General features: G+C 38.0%; 4 protein-coding genes across 4 annotated transcripts in view; all 4 read left to right on the top strand.

Moving 5' to 3' along the window:
* LOC121853636 (actin, muscle-like) overlaps positions 1 to 3 on the top strand; it is a 2949-nt gene extending 2946 nt beyond the window's left edge. The window contains exon 2 of the mRNA XM_042347910.1: positions 1 to 3. This exon is cut by the window's left edge and continues 1304 nt beyond it. The gene's annotated coding sequence lies outside the window, so the exon portion shown is untranslated.
* A 4233-nt stretch (positions 4 to 4236) lies between these two features.
* Positions 4237 to 6992, top strand: LOC121853635 (actin-3, muscle-specific-like). Its single transcript, XM_042347908.1, has 2 exons — positions 4237 to 4314; positions 5751 to 6992. The coding sequence occupies exon 2, from the start codon at positions 5769 to 5771 to the stop codon at positions 6900 to 6902; it is 1134 nt and encodes a 377-aa protein (XP_042203842.1). The 5' UTR covers positions 4237 to 4314; positions 5751 to 5768; the 3' UTR covers positions 6903 to 6992.
* A 2391-nt stretch (positions 6993 to 9383) lies between these two features.
* On the top strand, positions 9384 to 12004 carry LOC121853634 (actin-3, muscle-specific-like). Its single transcript, XM_042347907.1, has 2 exons — positions 9384 to 9460; positions 10707 to 12004. Exon 2 carries the CDS (start codon positions 10725 to 10727, stop codon positions 11856 to 11858), a length of 1134 nt encoding a protein of 377 aa, XP_042203841.1. The 5' UTR covers positions 9384 to 9460; positions 10707 to 10724; the 3' UTR covers positions 11859 to 12004.
* A 2693-nt stretch (positions 12005 to 14697) lies between these two features.
* On the top strand, positions 14698 to 17492 carry LOC121853633 (actin-3, muscle-specific-like). The gene is made up of 2 exons (XM_042347906.1): positions 14698 to 14756; positions 16133 to 17492. The coding sequence occupies exon 2, from the start codon at positions 16151 to 16153 to the stop codon at positions 17282 to 17284; it is 1134 nt and encodes a 377-aa protein (XP_042203840.1). The 5' UTR covers positions 14698 to 14756; positions 16133 to 16150; the 3' UTR covers positions 17285 to 17492.
* Positions 17493 to 21030: the final 3538 nt, after the last annotated feature.

Below are 21030 nucleotides of genomic sequence, written 5' to 3'. Positions count from 1 at the left end.
GGTGTCAGTAGTTTCATATTCATTGTTTTCATGACTGCTGAAGTTCTACTTCTCCAAATCAATTAAAACAGCTCATTGACCACGAGAGTTAGATAAAATGCGATTATCCGGACGATAATATATTGGCAACAGTATTTGATCGATGCAAATAAGATAGGCATATCCTGTGCGAGTGCCGAGATCAACGTAGGGAGAACAGCCATGCGTCTTCTCCAATACAAGATACAGACTGTTGGACATTGTCGATCACTGACCTTACCATACCTGAGAGGGATAATCATTACACTTACGTAAAGACCCACAACAAATAAAAGAGACTGAAAACAGTGACTGCATTATCATTCCTGATGACAATAATAACCATGACTTTACAGTACATAATAATGATGGTTTGATAATTAATCTTATCATCTTGAAGACTTGAATAAAGAGAGTTTTATCACCGAGTTCCGCATGAAGATTTTAATTAAAGGCATATCAATGAAATTTCTGGTCTAAACATAAAACACAGGTAGAATAAATGCTATAGGATAACAGCATCGCTAAGTGATGTCTCGGCGTCCACTCCATCAGAAAATTAGATAAAATAGGCAAAATTTACCATGATTTGGACTAATGTTTCAAAGAACTGACATCCAGTCTCAAAAACCTTATAATCTTTTAAACTGTAAATGCTCTTTGTGGCCTGTTTGCAAATAATAAACGTGGAAACATACTTATGGTAAACTTAAAAATAGAAACCTCTAAATGTTACTCAACACTCAAGGTAACTCGTGACCTGGACCTCTCGACTCCAGGACACCAGCTGTTGTGTTGTCATAATGGATGTACAGTATATATCAGGTATGAAGCTCTTACAGCTCTCGAGTTATGAAACACAGACAGTAATATACTCTTACTGTACATGGATATGGTACACAGTGGTTTCCTCTCAAGTTCGAGGATGGCTGACCCTAGGGCCACCTACTGTAGGTGGGAATTTGTTTAAGGTATATAAGCTGTCCCCAACACAACCACACCCTAGTTTAACGAGTTGTATGGCCCAGTGTCAAGGAATAATACAAAAAACCCAGACAACCTGCCAAGTGCTCTTGCTAACCATTACCCCGGTACACGATCCGTAAATCGTTTAACTTTCAGGTTCCCAACTATTCCTGGGTAGACAAGTCAAATGGCATTAGAAATTTCATTCGCACGCACGCACGCACGCACGCACGCGAGGGTTACGACGCCTAGACGCTGCCTCTTCAGCTTCCCTTACCCCCAACTCTCTCCCCTCAACCCCTCCTCCCCACCGGAATATCAGCAAGTTCCGCCCATAAGTTGCAATTTCGTTTCGGAAAGGAGTGGAACCAGTGTTGAACAGCGATTAACATTGGTTAAGGCCAGTGACATCAACGCTAAGCCGTAACAGCTAGAGTCGTGGCCAAGTTAACCTTCACACTCACTACTGAGGTCCCAGGATACCCAGAGATAATCGCTCACGATACCCAACAACAGCTGATGAGCAGATAGTGAGGTGTTAACCAGTCTAAGCTGAGAGGCCTGGGAACGGTGGAGGGTCGGACCATCGCACATAACTGTGACGTACCACGACACCACACGCAGTTGAGTGAGGTCCTGTGACACCAGACCACGCGGTGCCCCTATGACACTATGACGCCTCATAATGAACGAGTTGCCACAACATCATGTGAGGTCCGTCATGACACCACCTGTGAGCGAGTTACTGCAAATTCTTCTGCATTTGATTATAACTGGTGTAGGACTGACATTTGTCATGACCCGACCAATCCCGTTGATGTAATTTATATATATATATAGTATTAATTATAATCAACTTACTGTCGACGTATGTTTAACTTCCTCCCCATATGATAAGCGAGAATTACCGACTATTACTCCTCTGATACTTGACTTCACTGGAGACACACTACCCATTAGTCAACGAGAGAGACTTCTAGCTAATATCTTACATATATACTTCAATAAGTATTCCCTGGAAGTTCTGACTAAACCTTAAACTGGTGACTAGAAGTTTATAATAAGTGATAATTAGTTAATAACTGCGTATGATTGATTTATTCATTAATTTAATTTCATCACCAACACGGCAACATAGGATAATAAATGTAAATAAAACAATGTTGAAAAATATAAGTAAAATCTAATCTAATGACTAATAAGATTCAGCTTAAAAATAAATCTAAGACATTTAATTGGATGTTGCATATCATGGTCCTGGAACACTGGATACAACAGCTGTTAATGTCTCTTTTTTATTACCCCAGTCTATCAAGGATGTCTCATTGGGATCGCTTAGTTTGTCATGTTGCGTCGTTATTCACAAGTATGAGTCTACTGTAACATAAAGTACACCGATACTTAATTGAAATGAATCCATAAGGGAGTTACAGAAGAGACCAGTGTTTCATCATGTTATCCCTGAACTATGTATGACTGAGGGTATTACTATGAATTTCTTAGATTATCGAAACAACTGATAATCTACCCCAATTCAAGTGATATTAAAGTTTAAGCTAATCCATTCAGTCTATCGAAAGTTTTTTAAATGAACTGACGCACAAATATCTTCCCGAACCTTTGATAAAGAAACTTGCTCAATAGAAGCAGTCTTATTTGGTGTAACTTTCTATAAAGAGCCTCATTATCATTTTCAATCCTTCATACTACTGAAATATTAAATCAATTGTTTTATCATTTAAAGTCTGAATCGTGATGTGATACAAATGTAAATTGATCCTTGACAGTGCTTTATGCTATCACCTGTATCTGAGCCTCTGAGAGTACTACTAGAAGTTGTATTGTGCCTGTACCTGAATTAATAAAATTTATGAAATGACGCTTAAATTTATCATCCTAATTCAAATTCTTCAATTGAGTGTTTATATATATTTATTTATATTATTCTCACAAGCTTCTCCTTGTCATCGTGCAGATGGCCTGGCCTGGCCTCTAGCCGGGGGCCGGTCAGGCGCTGATCTTCCCAAACTTGACATTGAACAGCTGGTGGGATACACTCATCTTTGGCAGGTGGTGGTGCATCGAAGGGTTTGTTCCTCGGTATAGCAACCAGATGGTCAATTACCTCAGCCCCTGACTACGATACCAATCATCAGAATGTTTTGTTTCTATTATTGTTGTTAGCGCACCTGGTAAAGTGTTCATTTTTATTGCTGAGTGAACTATGGCTAGTAACAGTGGTAGAACAAATGAACGCAAACAATCCCTCACTTCGGTAAGAAATTAATGCTGTTACCATCGCTAGACTATGTAATACTCTATCAACTGAGCCATATATGTACAAGTGAATATTTTGTCATATATGGTCTTATTTCAACCTACTTGATAATATTCTTAGTGTTCTTTAAACAGGTATTCTCAGATTCATTTTTATCTTAACGTATTAAATGAAGTGTAAGTTTCACATTAATGTACTTGAAGTTAGATTACCAAGCGAAGCGAAGCTAAAATCTTCAAAGATTCTGATTTTCAACTTATAGTCCCTCACCTGGTATAATTTGGAGTCTTTTCAATGACGTCTGCTTCATCTTTCTACCATAATACCTTCCTTTTCTTCTACCTGTAAGTTACTATGGTAATAAACATGACATGAGATACTGTAATACTATCACTAACCAGTCCCTCTACGGAACATTCCTTTCTCTGTATCCAAAAAACTCCACTTTTGTACATTCGGTTATAAATATTTTCATATATTTTTTCGTGCAGAATTTGCAACTGGTTAAATATAAACCAGTTCCTTACGACCCCTTGGTTAATAGATATTATTAAATATACTCTGTAGGAAAAAATAATTAAAATTAAAAAAAGGTGAATATCCATTTGAAATAATTTACAACAAATCGAAATCCAAGGAAACAATTCCATCAATATGACAAATTCTTAAGAGATGTAGCGGCAACAGTTTCCCCGTCAACAACACTCTTACCCCCAGGTTCACTTTATGTGCTCATGAATATCATAAAAGAAATTCAACCATTACCACATAAGATCTGTCCTTAATAGAATAATCGCATAAGAGAAAAACAAATATTTGTGGAATTGCAGGAAATTTAAGCATTATTTATGAACAGGCAATCATACTGTCAAACCAGTAAATAGAAGGAAACGCTTGGTCAGTCGCTCAAAACAAGTGCCAAGAAAAAAATAGCAACAAATAGAAACAAAATACCTTATTTAGTAAGCGGTAGTGAAAGAAGTGTATATAAGAGAGGCGGCTACACATCCACCCCTCAGTGTACTTTAGCTTCAGGATACATCCAGACCAGTGTACGTGGCTCTCTCTGTGTGTGTGTGTGCTGACCTTCCCTAGTGACTGTGAGGGGACAGGAAACTAGTGGATTGTCAAAGAGTGTTCCTTGTTGGGACTTGATATCATGATTACAAATTGAAAGATGTTGAAAATATCCTAACACTTATCACCTGTTAAAGCCATGTTTGGCCCTCAAGTAACGGGAGAGTAACTGAGTGGGAATCACCTTGGACCAGAGTGTTGTAGTCCTGAGGTCAAGTCCAGATAGTGGTTGTTAGTTACATTGATATACTCTTTGCATAGTGAGATATTTAACAACATTTTACATCAAGCCCACAAGTAGAGACGCGAACTATAATTATACTTGCATTTCACTAATTAGTTTATATGCTTGATATTTACGCTACTGTTACATATTATAGAGTTATCTGTATTTGTATCGGAGGACTTTAATTATACCTCGGTAAATTTTAAGGTTTCAATTTGTGTTTAAATTTCACGCAAGGTCCGATTTTTTTTACTTTTCTGAGAACCGAACTCGTCTTTTTTCCCTTGTATATAACTTAACTAGATCCTCCAACTGCCTAAATGAATATAAATGTCTATCTTAATTAATTAATCCCGTAAGAAATCGACAATGAACATTTGAAGTTTTGGTTCATAATTCTTAACGTATAGTTCAAGAAACTGGAAGCTTTCTGAGTGATTTAGACTTTCTCTCAAACAGGAAGCTGCTAAAAATTAAGTCACCATTAAATGAACTCACAGTCTAGAACATAATATTCCATAACAAGATCATTCCCTTCACCTGAATATAAACATTGATATTTTGTCGAATTAGAAATGTATACTAATACAATTTAATTCTAAAAAAAAAAACGACATAGATATTAATTTTTCAAGTATAATAAAACATTTAGTTGACACAAACGAGGTTCCTATGTGAATTTTTTTATAATTATAGAAATTGCATTGACTTACTGGCCCATTTTAACCAACTATTTATATTAAAATGCAAAGCAAAATATAGCGCATTTCACGGCGGTTAACAGTCCTAATATGTTTAGTTTTTCTTCCTCATAGATTAAAGGAGTTAACATATACAGTTTAACCATTTTTATACACTTTTCTATAATCAAAATACGGAATCATACAAAATAAATAATAAGATTTTATCATATTCACTGTTTCTCTCTAACCTTACTTACAAAAGTACACAAAGAAAAATTCCGATTTTTTAACAGTATTGCATGGTGGCAGTCACAAAACCATCTCCATAGAAGCGCACAACAGACCTTAATCTCCCCGCCCCCAGTGTATTGTTTGTACAAGTGAAAATATGTCAGTTATTGTGACAGGTAACTCCTTGGCAAAAATATGGAAAAAATGGTTTCACTGTGTGTGTGTGAGTGTGTGTGTGTGATATTGAGAAAATTTTTTTTTTTTTTTGCAGAGCAAGCACCACTCCACCATGTGTGACGACGACGACGTGAGTCCCCTGGTTGTGGACAATGGCTCCGGCATGGTCAAGGCTGGCTTCGCCGGCGACGACGCTCCCCGCGCCGTATTCCCCTCCATCGTCGGCCGTCCTCGTCACCAGGGCGTGATGGTCGGTATGGGTCAGAAGGACGCCTACGTCGGTGACGAGGCCCAGAGCAAGAGAGGTATCCTGACTCTCAAGTACCCCATCGAGCATGGCATCATCACCAACTGGGACGACATGGAGAAGATCTGGCATCACTCCTTCTACAACGAACTGCGTATTGCCCCTGAGGAGTCCCCTGTCCTCCTCACTGAGGCTCCCCTCAACCCCAAGGCCAACCGTGAGAAGATGACCCAGATCATGTTCGAGATCTTCAACACCCCCGCCATGTACGTGGCCATCCAGGCAGTACTGTCCCTCTACGCCTCTGGTCGTACCACTGGTATCGTGCTCGATACCGGTGACGGTGTCACCCACACCGTACCCATCTACGAAGGTTATTGTCTCCCACACGCTATCCTTCGTCTTGACCTGGCTGGCCGTGACTTGACTGCCTACCTTACAAAGATCATGACTGAGCGTGGTTATTCCTTCACCACCACGGCTGAGCGAGAAATCGTTCGTGACATCAAGGAGAAGCTTTGCTATGTCGCCCTCGACTTCGAGAATGAGATGAACATTGCTGCTGCCTCTTCTTCCGTTGAGAAGTCCTACGAACTTCCCGACGGTCAGGTCATCACCATCGGCAACGAACGTTTCCGCTGCCCCGAGTCTCTGTTCCAGCCTTCCTTCCTGGGTATGGAATCTGTTGGTATCCACGAGACCGTCTACAACTCCATCATGAGGTGCGACATTGATATCAGGAAGGACCTGTTCGCCAACAACGTTCTTTCTGGTGGTACCACCATGTACCCTGGTATTGCTGACCGCATGCAGAAGGAAATCACTGCTCTGGCTCCCCCAACCATCAAGATCAAGATCATTGCTCCTCCCGAGCGTAAGTACTCCGTCTGGATCGGTGGCTCCATCCTGGCCTCTCTGTCCACCTTCCAGACCATGTGGATCACCAAGGAGGAGTACGACGAGTCCGGCCCCGGCATTGTCCACCGCAAGTGCTTCTAAAAATCAAGCAATGTTTATTACGTTATACATTGTTCTGTTTATAATTTGTTTAGATAATGAGTCACAACAGCAAATATAATTACCATACGATAGAGACTTTCTTTTTCACAATATGGATGTAATGATGATTGTTTATCGTTTGTTTTTTAATTATTAAAATTTTCTATTTCCTCTGACGTTCCAATATACGCTTTTCAAATTAAAATTAATTTTCAAAATAGTGGATTTATTGTCCTTAAAAAAATGATTTCCTTATGAGTGATATTCTGTTGTAGAAGAATACTTCTAAAGTGGCTTTCTTATTATATATACCACTAATAAAAGCTCTGAAGTTTACTGGTATACTGTGTTAATAATATGACAATATAACACATATTAAAGTTCAATAGGAGGCCCAAACATGCCTATCAAAAGAAAATCATATATTATATATATATATATATATATATATATATATATATATATATATATATATATATATATATATATATATATATATATATACTCCAGATGGTAAACAAGTGTAGATAACATTTGATACATTATTGCCCCAAAAAAATTAAATAAATAAAAAACATCAAGTACAAAACAGGATATTCCCTCGGGTGTACGGCTAGACAGCCTGAGCTCAACATGTTTTTATAAGAGGCTTTATCGAAACTTCAAAGCCTGTATTTATTCTTAACACTTCCTGTTGTTGACGACTGAGATTACAATGTTTATTGACTGCCCGACAAGGTCACAGATGATGCATGACTTACTGTAGAAGAAAACTAGAATTGTTGTCATATTCTAACTCAGTTGCAAGTCTTTGGTCTCCTTATAGCTGCTGTTCACAGTATCCACCATCTGTGACTATCTGTTTCTCACTTGAAGCTGAAATATGGCTGTTGTATGTCTCATGCCTTAAAAAACTGTACAAAAATACGTATATTATTTTTGTATCACATATGGCTCACTTTGTCGTCCTTCGTCGTGGGTGTCAGCGTCTTCACATGTTAACCAAAATATTCATCATTTTATTTAAAGGTGTGTGTGTGTGTGTGGGTACTACAGGGTGTTTTAAGAGCGTTAGGTCGAATTTGTAAACCAGAAATCATTTGGTTTATCTTTAGAAATTTGTTCCAGATGATATATGTAAGTCTTAGTGGTGTATTTTAGGGCAATGATAATCCTAAAAAAAAAAAACCCAGAGATAACACTACACACAGGCAAAAATAACAGGAAAACGCCTTTGAAGTGGAAGAGTGTTTGGAAATGACGCATCCCTCTAGGCAAACATTATCATAACTCTTAAATTACCAGGATTCACTACAGGATGAACAATATGAAATATGAATACGTCCTCATACACTTTCACATCAAAGATTTAGCTAATACTTAGGTGTCCATTCACAGCTATATGGACTTGTTCCTTTGTGCACGAACTAATGATATCTAAGGCCGACAGAGAGCCCTGCAACCACTCGGCCACCGCATCTCTACACAGTTTATATAACACAAGATCTAATACTAAAGCTTACCTAAGATACTAATCCGAGATGAACTTTCCATCAATTCATTAAAATCTATGAAAAAAATATATCGAATTGTCACGAATATTTCCTTGAACAGACAGACAGACAGACACCTTTACCGCTATATATTCCCGGAATCTTTAGCTTTAGAGGTAAAATGGATAATGATTTAGTTTCTCGTTTGGTTTACATTGGCGGAGGTTGAATTTATCCATAAGAAATAGTTTAATTCTGGTATCATATAGAGCAGTGTAAACAAGATGACACTAATAATATATACGTTTCTCTTGCTCACACCTCCTGATGATGCATTTTGTTCTTACATTCCTTAACCTGTTGGGCTTAAGTTATGTATCTTTCAGTACCACTTACTGACACTTTTCTCCAGTTTCTTTTTTATGTCTAGTTTTTATGTCTTCCATCTATTTATAAGTCGTATATATTTCAAATTGTAAAACACAATCCTCATTTTCTTTGTACTATATCACTACAACGAATCCTTAACTCTAGTTCTGTGTAAAATAATCAAGAAAACAATCCTAGTAATAATGCAACAGACCAAAAACGGTGGATTTTACACGAAGAAATACCAAGACAAAACGAAGGCAAAAGAAACAGCATCATAAATATGACAAAAATCTTTCAGGGTGAGGCGGCAGCAATTGCCTCGTCAACAGGAAATTTTCCTTCAAGGTTATTTAAAATGTTCAACACAAATATACAATTATTACCACATACTTAATACTTGAGCCTAAATAACTACAATTTAAATAATTTAGCTGTTTTATAGTTCCTTATAAACAAAATCAAAGAAGTTTAGACATTTTTAAAAATATTAATTGAAAGGCAATCGAACCTTCATACCAGAGAGTAGGAGGAGACGCTTCGGTCAGTCGTCGAAGTGCCAAGAAAAAAAAAATAGCAATAAACAGGAACAAAAGACCGTATTTAGTAAGCGACAGGGAAAGAAGGGTATATAAGAGAGGGGCTCACACATCCACCCCTCAGTGTACTTTAGCTTCAGGATACATCCAGACCAGTGTACGTGGCTCTCTGTGGTGACTCTCTCTCTAGTGATTGTGTTGGGGGAATACTTGCTAATTTTCAATGGTTATTCGCTTTTGGGACTTGAACTCAGCACTACAAGATGCGAGTCTAAGAGATACTCATTCAACCATTAGCTAATAACAGTCACGTTTGGCTAACTGGAGAATTACTGCGACCAAACGTGACTTGTATAGACTGATAACGCGATACCGTATAATCCGAGACTTATCTTGTTGTTCTGAGTTCAAGTCTCATTAAAGGATATTAGTCAGATCAATATAAGTGGACAAAGTGTATCGTCTTGTATAATGAATTATTTTTATGTTCTCGTAGTTTCAAGATGGAAATTTATTTTGATTTGTATTTCATTTTCATTGAAATGTTTGATATTTAAGTTACTACGAAACCTTCCCGGTAACGTTAATAATATGCTAATAAAGGTTCAAAGCGAACTCCTCATATTTTACCAAAAGGTCAACATTCATGAATTGCCGTAATTATTCAACGGGTGTTTTTGAAATACTTTATTATAGCTAGTCTCGGTGACCAGCAGATGTCTCAAAACAGAATGCGAGAGTTTGGGTGTAAGATAATCCCCTTCACCCTATAAGACTGTTTGCTAATAGAAAACACTTTTTGCTATATCTTAAGTCGTAAAGCTGTCCCGTAGCCTGAAACTAGTTATAAGTTCCTCACGGCAATAGTTAGTTTAGTCCGCATAGTGTTTCTCTCTCCGAGTTAACGCCTCGAGTTTCTAAATTCAAGTAAACTTCCCCCATAAACGGATTTCATTACAAATAACAAGATTCAACTTTCTTTTTGGAAATATATTCTTTTCTCATAATTGCATTTAACCGAAAATATAAGGATGTCTTTAAACAATTATTATGGAATGCAAAATTTAGAAGGTACCATCACGTAAATACTTTCACGATGCATATTAATACTTTCACTTTTTTAGTAATTATCTGAAGTATTTCCTACTTATGAAGATAAACAGTTTTGTATTTTACTGTAACTACGTTACAATATGTTTGTAATATCCGCAATTATGAATCTACATATAAAAAAAATAGACAAAATAACGAGTTACTTTTCAATTATAATCTAAAGTTAAACGAAATAAGCGAGACCAATTACCAATGCCATTAGCATACAGTATTTGTAAGTGATAACAAAATAACAACAGTGTTTTCACTCCTCTTGTACTGAATCAAACAAATTCACTCTCCTATTCCAGAGCAAGCACCACTCCACCATGTGTGACGACGACGACGTGAGTCCCCTGGTTGTGGACAATGGCTCCGGCATGGTCAAGGCTGGCTTCGCCGGCGACGACGCTCCCCGCGCCGTATTCCCCTCCATCGTCGGCCGTCCTCGTCACCAGGGTGTGATGGTCGGTATGGGTCAGAAGGACGCCTACGTCGGTGACGAGGCCCAGAGCAAGAGAGGTATCCTGACTCTCAAGTACCCCATCGAGCACGGCATCATCACCAACTGGGACGACATGGAGAAGATCTGGCATCACTCATTCTACAACGAACTGCGTATTGCCCCTGAGGAATCCCCTGTCCTCCTCACTGAGGCTCCCCTCAACCCCAAGGCCAACCGTGAGAAGATGACCCAAATCATGTTCGAGATCTTCAACACCCCCGCCATGTACGTGGCCATCCAGGCCGTACTTTCCCTGTACGCCTCTGGTCGTACCACTGGTATCGTGCTCGATACTGGTGACGGTGTGACCCACACCGTCCCCATCTACGAAGGTTATTGTCTCCCCCACGCTATCCTTCGTCTTGACCTGGCTGGCCGTGACTTGACTGCCTACCTTACAAAGATCATGACTGAGCGTGGTTATTCTTTCACCACCACGGCTGAGCGAGAAATCGTTCGTGACATCAAGGAGAAGCTTTGCTATGTCGCCCTCGACTTCGAGAATGAGATGAATATTGCTGCTGCCTCTTCTTCCGTTGAGAAGTCCTATGAACTTCCCGACGGTCAGGTCATTACCATCGGCAACGAACGTTTCCGTTGCCCCGAGTCTCTGTTCCAGCCTTCCTTCGTGGGTATGGAATCTGTTGGTATCCACGAGACCGTCTACAACTCCATCATGAGGTGCGACATTGATATCAGGAAGGACCTGTTCGCCAACAACGTTCTTTCAGGTGGTACCACCATGTACCCTGGTATTGCTGACCGCATGCAGAAGGAAATCACTGCTCTGGCTCCTGCTACCATTAAGATCAAGATCATTGCTCCTCCCGAGCGTAAGTACTCCGTATGGATCGGTGGCTCCATCCTGGCCTCTCTGTCCACCTTCCAGACCATGTGGATCACCAAGGAGGAGTACGACGAGTCCGGCCCCGGCATTGTCCACCGCAAGTGCTTCTAAGAACCACGACATATTCTATTGTTATATTCTGTTCTGTTTGTTATTTCTTTCTCAGTCAGAGAGAATAACAAATATATGAAATTAGATTGATATTTATCAACATTTAATGAAAGATTGACCTTTTACCTAATAAAGTAAAAAATATATATATTTTTGGTGGCTTTTAATGAATTCCTTTTCATAAATACCATTAATCTTCATAACTTTTGATAAATCCCCCCCCCCCCAAACAGTCCTTTCCTATAATATGGCGTTGAAAGAGTATTCCATAGCGGCTATGTTTTTTTATTATAGTTTTCCCAGTTTAAAATTTTTTTCAAAAGTTTAGAATTTTAAACATAAATTGTAATGCTCTTATGGAAAATCGGCATCATATTTTATGCTTGGCTTTTCCGATGATTCAAACTTATCCTCAGAGATAATAAGATGGTAAACATTAAAGATGGTAAACATTAAAGTAATAGAGATAATAAGTATATATTAGGGCATTACATAACAGGTTGCTGACAAAGCTGCCTCCTGCGTCAACCAAGCACAGCTTATTTAGATGTTTTTGTGTTTATATGTGACAATCTCCTGCCTTCAAAGAATATTCATATTATTTACATTGCTTGTTGTCGATTCCCACTGATCGTTTCTGTTAATATAGTACACGTCGGGTTACAAATGATGCGTGACACCCATTTGAAATAGAATGTGTCGTGTTTCTTATTGATGTTTGCTTAGTTTTTATTTAGTCTTAATATGGTTGCAGTTCATAGTGTTCTTTCCTCTCGTAACCATCAACCTAACGAGCAGAAAACACGATGGTATGAACTTCCTGAATATCACAAGGAGGCCATTTACCTGGAGTTCCTCGGGCTAGAGTTCAGCTCAATACTCAGTAATCCCAGGGTAGAACCTATCCCAGGGTAGAACCTATCCCAGGGTAGAACCTATCCCAGGGTAGAACTTATCCCAGGGTAGAACTTATCCCAGGATAGAACTTATTCCAGGGCAGAACTTATCCCAGGGTACAATTTATCACTATAAACCTTCACACTTATTTGAAAACAATCCATCTAGTCCAGGAAAAATTATCAAATGATATTTAGTCTGCCACGGACGAACACTCGGGCAAATAGATACTGTCACGGACGAACACTCGGACGAATAGATACTGTCACGGACGAACACTCAGACAAATAGATACTCTGTCACGGACGAACACTCAGACAAATAGATACTGTCACGGACGAACACTCGGACGAAGAGACACCATAACCCACCTATCTCTCAGAAGTATCGGTTATTTCTAATGAGCTGAAACAACTTCTTTGCCAACGTAATTATAATATTTAAACTGGGTTACAGGCAGGTAACCACTGTGGAAATAAAGCATAGTTGTCCCGACCACTTTTCTGTAAATATAAGAAAATATTTGGGACAGTTATATGCACAGACAGACAGACAGACAGACAGATAGACAGACAGACAGACAGACAGACAGACAGACAGACAGACAGACAGATGCTATGGTTCAAAGTGGCCTGGATGATGCCTGGATGATGCCTGGATGATGTTGATTTTCTGATGTTTGGCATTTAGTAGTTTGTAGGTAATCCCCATCTCCGGGAAATACTAGTCCACCAAAGAATATTTACATGATCGGCAAGGACAACCGATAACGTATTGACAGTGACTGCAGATTAAATCAATGCTAATATACAGTACAATAAGTAAACCAAATTATATCTTATGATAATTCTGTTGTGACACAAACCTCTGCCTGCCAAGCTTTATATATATATACAGACAGACAGTAGAAAATAATAAAGGTATGCTGTGTGCCTCTTATTCCCACTACCAAGAGACGGAAATTAATCTCTCAATACTTTATAAATTGTTTCCTAGATTACGTAAAATATGATCTTATTTAAATACTGACAATATTCTGGAGGGATTTTTAAACAGCTATATACAACTACTGTACATTTCCATCCAAACATGTTGACTGAGGGTTAAGTTTCACATTAATAAACAATAATTTTGGTTTGTAAGCGTAACTTTTTTTTTTTATGGTCTCTGACACTTTGAAAGGTAACATGCTTCACCTGTGATTATTTCCAGTCCTTGCAAGTGTTTTTCTCTCCTTGTTTCCTCAACCCTTCGTGTTTCCTGCCTATAAAGGATTATACATTGAGACTTAATAGAGAAAATATAACACAAGACATCTCCTAACCGGTTGCGCTAAGATAATTTATTTCTATGTAGCAATTCCCTCCGTTTCACTCCATTATCTCTTGTGTTTCCTGTTTTAAAGACTTTCTTCTCCTCGTTTGGTGCCTGTGTTATATACAGTATACTGTACATTGGTCAATCATACTCATTATTTTTCTTAATACTACATAACTATTGCAGCTCAGTAAGATTACATCGATGCAGAAATAAAACGAAAATTCAAGTAATAATAAATATAGATCGATGAATTCCATACTGAAATATTTATAATACAACGAATGGAATAGAAACAGACTAATAAATATGACAAAATTTTAAAGGATGTAACGGCAGCCGTTTCCTTGTCAACACCACTTTTGCCTCTACGCCCACTTTAGGTATTCCTAAATATCATCACCCAAATTCATTCATTATTTATGCTATTACCTTAAGAATCATAAAGTAAAATAACTAAAAGGGTGTTTTATAAGTATTAATAGAAAGGCATCCTTGCTTCGTACCGTAGAGTAGAAGGAAACACTCGATAGCCACTTAAGACGAGTGCCAAGAAAAAAAATATGTAATAAGTAAGAACAAAAGACCTTATATAGTAAGCAGGAGTGTAAGACTTATATAAAAGAGAGGGAACGCACATCCACCCCTCAGTGTACTTTAGCTTCAGAATACGTCGAGACCAGTGTACGTGGCTCTCTGTGGCGACTCTCTCTTGTGTCTTTGAGGGAAGGTACAAGGGGGAGGGGGGTTGAGATAGTGAACTGTCAATTGATAATCTCATTTGTGATATCAACTCAAGATTTTAAGATCTGATCCATAGGTGATACTCACTCAGCTACCAGCCGGGGAAAAAAATCACGTCTAACTGGAAGTAACTGATAACGTTGCATAGGACGTGGCGTTTCCTTGACTGAGTCGTTATCACATGGGATTCTGATCTTGTATCATTGGGCTGTGGACCGGATGCTAGTTACCTTGATACATAGGGAGAATGTCTTTAATTACAGTGAACGATTACATCAACCTTATCAACCAAATTTACGTATAAAGACATCAACTTATTATTATTTTGATGTTTATTTTTTTTAATCACATTTTGATATTAAAGTTACAATAGATATTTGTTTGTGTCATGATAAACTTAACGTGCTTCAGTGATTCAGCTTCATCGTGACACATTCAACTGTCAACTGTTTACTGATATTATTATATTCTCCACTGTACTTGGCGTAGTCTAATGAGTCTTATTTTTTTAATCTATTACTAAAGATACGATTAATTACTATCCCGAGAACAAAACAATTCCTTTACCTTTGAACATAAAATTATGAATAGTTGGAATTATCTTACGTTTAATTCTTCATCCATTTATCCCTGTAACCGTCACCAGGAAACTAATACTTGGCTGACAAAAATTTTATGTAAGAGATTAGAGACATTTTGAGCGATGTAAAAGTGTATTTCTAGTATATAATATTCAACAAGTTAATCCCCTTGACTCAGTAACACCGTTGAATCATAGTGAATGACTGTTGCTCTGGCTTGGGTTGTAAAGTTGCGCAGAGGCTGGAAACTAGCTGTAACTTCCTCACTACAATAGTTCGTTTAGCCTGCACGGTATTTTTCCCTCAGCTGAGTCAACGCCATGGGTTTCCTTGTTTTAGTTAACTCCTCTCATTGGCAGATTTCACTGCAAAATAATAACATTCTGTCGTAACAATTCTCTTCTGAACAAGAGATATATTATAATTTTCAACAAAGTCCTTTAAGAACTTTTCTTAGAGTTATGCTATTTACCGTAAATTTTCATGGTGATATGTAATGTTTTGAAACACCCATACAATGATATATTCTTACAGTCAATATTATGTAATGGTCATCATTTTCCGATCAGATTATCCTCGTTCGCACCAGATTTCCAAAGTAAACTAATATATAGTATTCAACTTTAAATTAATATGAAATCCGTTCGACCAAGTACTATGACACGTAGCATTCTCATTTGGAAGACAAAAATAACCTCAATCACGCCGTACTGAATTAAACATCTTTACTTCCAGACCTAGCACCACTCCACCATGTGTGACGACGAAGACGTGAGTCCCCTGGTTGTGGACAATGGGTCCGGCATGGTCAAGGCTGGCTTCGCCGGCGACGACGCTCCCCGCGCCGTATTCCCCTCCATCGTCGGCCGTCCTCGACACCAGGGTGTGATGGTCGGTATGGGTCAGAAGGACGCCTACGTCGGTGACGAGGCCCAGAGCAAGAGAGGTATCCTGACTCTCAAGTACCCCATCGAGCACGGCATCATCACCAACTGGGACGACATGGAGAAGATCTGGCATCACTCCTTCTACAACGAACTGCGTATTGCCCCTGAGGAGTCCCCTGTCCTCCTCACTGAGGCTCCCCTCAACCCCAAGGCCAACCGTGAGAAGATGACCCAGATCATGTTTGAGGTCTTCAACACCCCTGCCATGTACGTGGCCATCCAGGCCGTGCTGTCCCTGTACGCCTCTGGTCGTACCACTGGTATCGTGCTGGATACTGGTGACGGTGTCACCCACACCGTCCCCATCTACGAAGGTTATTGTCTCCCCCACGCTATCCTTCGTCTTGACCTGGCTGGCCGTGACTTGACTGCTTACCTTACAAAGATCATGACTGAGCGTGGTTATTCCTTCACCACCACGGCTGAGCGAGAAATCGTTCGTGACATCAAGGAGAAGCTTTGCTATGTCGCCCTCGACTTCGAGAATGAGATGAACATTGCTGCTGCCTCTTCTTCCGTTGAGAAGTCCTACGAACTTCCCGACGGTCAGGTCATCACCATCGGCAACGAACGTTTCCGCTGCCCCGAGTCTCTGTTCCAGCCTTCCTTCCTGGGTATGGAATCTGTTGGTATCCACGAGACCGTCTACAACTCCATCATGAGGTGCGACATTGATATCAGGAAGGACCTGTTCGCCAACAACGTTCTTTCTGGTGGTACCACCATGTACCCTGGAATTGCTGACCGCATGCAGAAGGAAATCACTGCTCTGGCTCCCCCAACCATCAAGATCAAGATCATTGCTCCTCCCGAGCGTAAGTACTCCGTCTGGATCGGTGGCTCCATCCTGGCCTCTCTGTCCACCTTCCAGACCATGTGGATCACCAAGGAGGAGTACGACGAGTCCGGCCCCGGCATTGTCCACCGCAAGTGCTTCTAAGAACCACAACATATTCTATTGTTATATTTTTGTTCTGCTTGTTATTTCTTTCGATACTGAGACTCAGTGACATATGTATGCAGATACAATGAATTATTTGTCAACATAATTACAGGAATATATTTTTTAAATATATTAAAGTCAAATCTTATATATTATTCCTTCTCTGGGTAAACACCAATTACCAAATACATTTATTCTATTAAAAGGGTTTACTGATTTTCCTAAAGATGATTCATTTCTGGCTCTAGAATTGTGTATTGTAGGAATTGTCCTATGAGGTTCCGTTTTTTTCTTCATATATCCTACTCTCCAGTTCTCTCTGACAGTCTAGGTTTGGATATTTTTTCTTAAAATCAAATAAAGAAAGACAAAACAGGTTCGACGTCTATATCATATCTGTGTGTGTGTGTGTGTGTGTGTGTGTGTGTGTGTGTGTGTGTGTGTGTGGGTGGGTGTGTTGCACAAAAGGAGGATATTGCCTAATAACGATAACTTCTATGGATTTCTTATTTTTGGAAACTTTCGATTGGCAATAACCTATCCCTAAGATCATCATAATACAGTACGAAGAAATGAATAGTTTCATAAAGAAACTAATTAATCCCAACCCAACCCAACCCAACCCAACCTACTTTTTGTATAATTTGGCTATCTTATGATGGTACGTGACGTCTTAAGTGAAAATTGTATCCCTATATGGCAAACACGTGATTAATATGAATGGATATGTGTGTGTGTGTGTGTGTGTGTGTGTGTGTGTGTGTGTGTGTGTGTGTGTGCGCGAGTAATGTTACACTAAATACGGATAATCGCCTGATTCTGCCTTATAACGTAACTGGCGGTTTTGCGAATAGAAAAAAATGTTTCTCCCGCTAAAACTGTACATAAATCAGTACTTGTAAGGCTCAGTTGGCTCTGCTTTCTTAAAACGATGTTCATTAATAAAAAACAGGTACGGAACGGTAAGGCTAAAAATGGCTTTGTTTAGCTCTATGACCGTCCGTGTATACAGACTAGTTTGATTTTCGAAAAGATGAGAAATAGAAATTATTTTAATACTATCTTGCAATTATCTCTATCTAACGTACTGTATATGATGTACTGTACTGTATATAAATACTCGCTAGCTATCCCTTAAGGCACCTGAGATATCCTTGGTAGACAACATTACTTAAGAGATCTTAATTTAATATGAGTGATGAATAAATAGTGAATCTATACAAGAATGTAAGAAAATAGCATAATAACACAGGTCCTCGCTGGGACACCTCAAGTATAGTGATCTTTAGGGCTTTAATTTACCGAGTACACAGGTGTTTTGGACAATGCCTGACAGAGGTAACAGATCGTGTGTGAAATGTTGAGTGATTGATCTTAGAATAGCTGCAGTTCACACAGCATACACTATCACCTGCCACACTTGAGGTTATATTTAAGTGTTGGCTTGCCTCTGTTTGTGATTCCTAGGAGACTGATGGAACCTTTAGTTTATTTATTTATTTATTTATTTTTTTTTACGGGGATTAGCCCACCCGGGCAGTCACTGACCCACATCGGGGCCTGGGGGGCGAAAATTTAATAATAACAATAACAATAACAATAATAATAATAATAATAATAATAATAATAATAATAATAATAATAAAAATAATAAAAATAAAAAATAATAATAATAATTTAATAATAACAATAACAATAACAATAATAATAATAATAATAATAATAATAATAATAATAATAATGAATAAAATTTATAATAAAAATAAAAAATACAAATAATAAAACAATAATAACAATTATAATAATAACAACAATAAAAAATAATGATAAAGACGTACAACAATGAAAAAAGAGATCACGAGTGAGAAACAATATATATGTATGTTGTGTTGTCAATAGTAAGAAACAATTGAGACCCTGCAATTGTGTGTAAATGAGGCAGAAAGTCAGATCAGCAACCTGAGACTTGGTCACAATTTTCGTGATGCCATGTGGCAGCAGGGTGTACCATTAGACAACACATTATGCTTCCAGTATCTTCCCAGGCGGTAGTACCTCCCTGCTTACATTCCTTAAATAATCGAACATATATAAAGTATTTAAGGAAACAGTTGAATACATCTCTTACTTGTTTGATAGATTGATTGATTGATTAGATAATTGATTGATTGATTCCATGGTAAAATGGGCGAGTGATTAATAATTAAAGGAAGAAGGATTAATTGATCAGTCGCCATACTAATGGTACACTAATGATAAGGTTAGGTGATTATCTACTGTTCGAGTAATTAAATGACTGATTTACGGATCCATTTGATTCAATGACCTCCGTGTTGAACTGAAGCCGGATATAAAAACTAAAGAACACTAAAATTTTAATATATTAATAACTTTCCAAGGAATTAGGATCAAGAGCAATAATATATGGAGAAGAAAGAATAAGAACGATACCTGGAAAATTTTTATAACAAAATATATATAGATGTATAGTGATTACATAAGTCAGCCTTCAAAAAAATCCGTGACAGAGGAGTGTATATCTTGAGGCCTACATAAACCATGGGAATAGCTCTTGATATCATTACTCTGTTACCTGGACAGTATAGAGGACTCGTAAAGATCAATTTGTCTACTTCATCGTTGCAATTGTGTTGTTGTGATCAGCTTCTGCGTCACTACACCTTAAGGACATAACAAGGATGTGACTAGTTACGGTTTTTCAAGGTTAATGGACCACTATTATAAACAGGTGAACTACTGTATAGTTATAGATCCCAGATTGATTACTAAACTTCGGGATATCAATGAATCCTAGGAAAATCAACTGATATTAGTACAGAAGAACCTAATAAGAGTAATTCATTGAAAAGGGAGATATTGAAAATGACTTAACTTCCTAACCTAACCTAACCTAACCTAACCTAACCTAGAAAAACGCTTATAATCCCATATAAGAAACTATCAAACCCAATAATACATTTTTACATTGAATTTAAATCAATTCACTTCGTCTCTTTAAAACTATCGATCTGAAACGGAATTTCTGAAGGACGATCAGAAAACATCGAAACTTTTAGCTGGAGAAATAAAAAAAGAATAATAGCTTTGTGTCTTATGTATCGAGCAACAAATTGAAATGTGAATAGTAAAAACAGTTTAATTTTGGTGTGTACTATCAATGAACATTTTCAAATAAATTTATATTCATTGTTTAGAGTGGATAGATGGCAGTGTGGCAGTGAAGGAACACAACTAAGAGATGGAGATGTGTCGTGTTTCTTTCACTACCACACTACCACCTAATTTTAACTCATATTACTACCGTATTTAACTGATCCTGAACACCCATATGGTACTCTATGATCTATCTTGAAAGAATCTCCTTCTAGATAAATTATAACAGATCTTCTCGGTATTATTTTGTGAAGCTATATCATAAATATTTACCATAAATATTACAGCCAAATAACTATACCGGGGAAGGTTTTTTCTCTTTACGTGTACAGTTATGAAATAAAGATACATCGATTTAAGTAATGTTTGTATATCGGGTTTATTTTCCTTACTTATACCTGTACTTTTACTTATTATACTGTATGTGTTTGTTTTAGCTGTATCTAAAGTCACCCTGGTATTTCTGAGTCAATATAAAGTACTTCATTAATATATATCAGTTAATTACAATATATTTTTTTAATAAATCTTTAAATGTATTCTGTATATATATAAATTGTATCTTAAGA

Source organism: Homarus americanus, unplaced genomic scaffold (genome assembly GCF_018991925.1).
Source record: "Homarus americanus isolate GMGI-L3 unplaced genomic scaffold, GMGI_Hamer_2.0 scaffold4896, whole genome shotgun sequence".
Classification (NCBI taxonomy): Eukaryota; Metazoa; Arthropoda; class Malacostraca; order Decapoda; family Nephropidae; genus Homarus; species Homarus americanus.
The sequence above is the reverse complement of the archived record's forward strand: the minus strand, read 5'-3'. Positions and strand labels throughout refer to the sequence as shown.

Coding starts and splice junctions, on each gene's coding strand:
- LOC121853634 (XM_042347907.1), top strand. CDS start 10,725: ATGTGTGACGACGACGACGTGAGTCCCCTGGTTGTGGACAATGGCTCC.
- LOC121853635 (XM_042347908.1), top strand. CDS start 5,769: ATGTGTGACGACGACGACGTGAGTCCCCTGGTTGTGGACAATGGCTCC.
- LOC121853633 (XM_042347906.1), top strand. CDS start 16,151: ATGTGTGACGACGAAGACGTGAGTCCCCTGGTTGTGGACAATGGGTCC.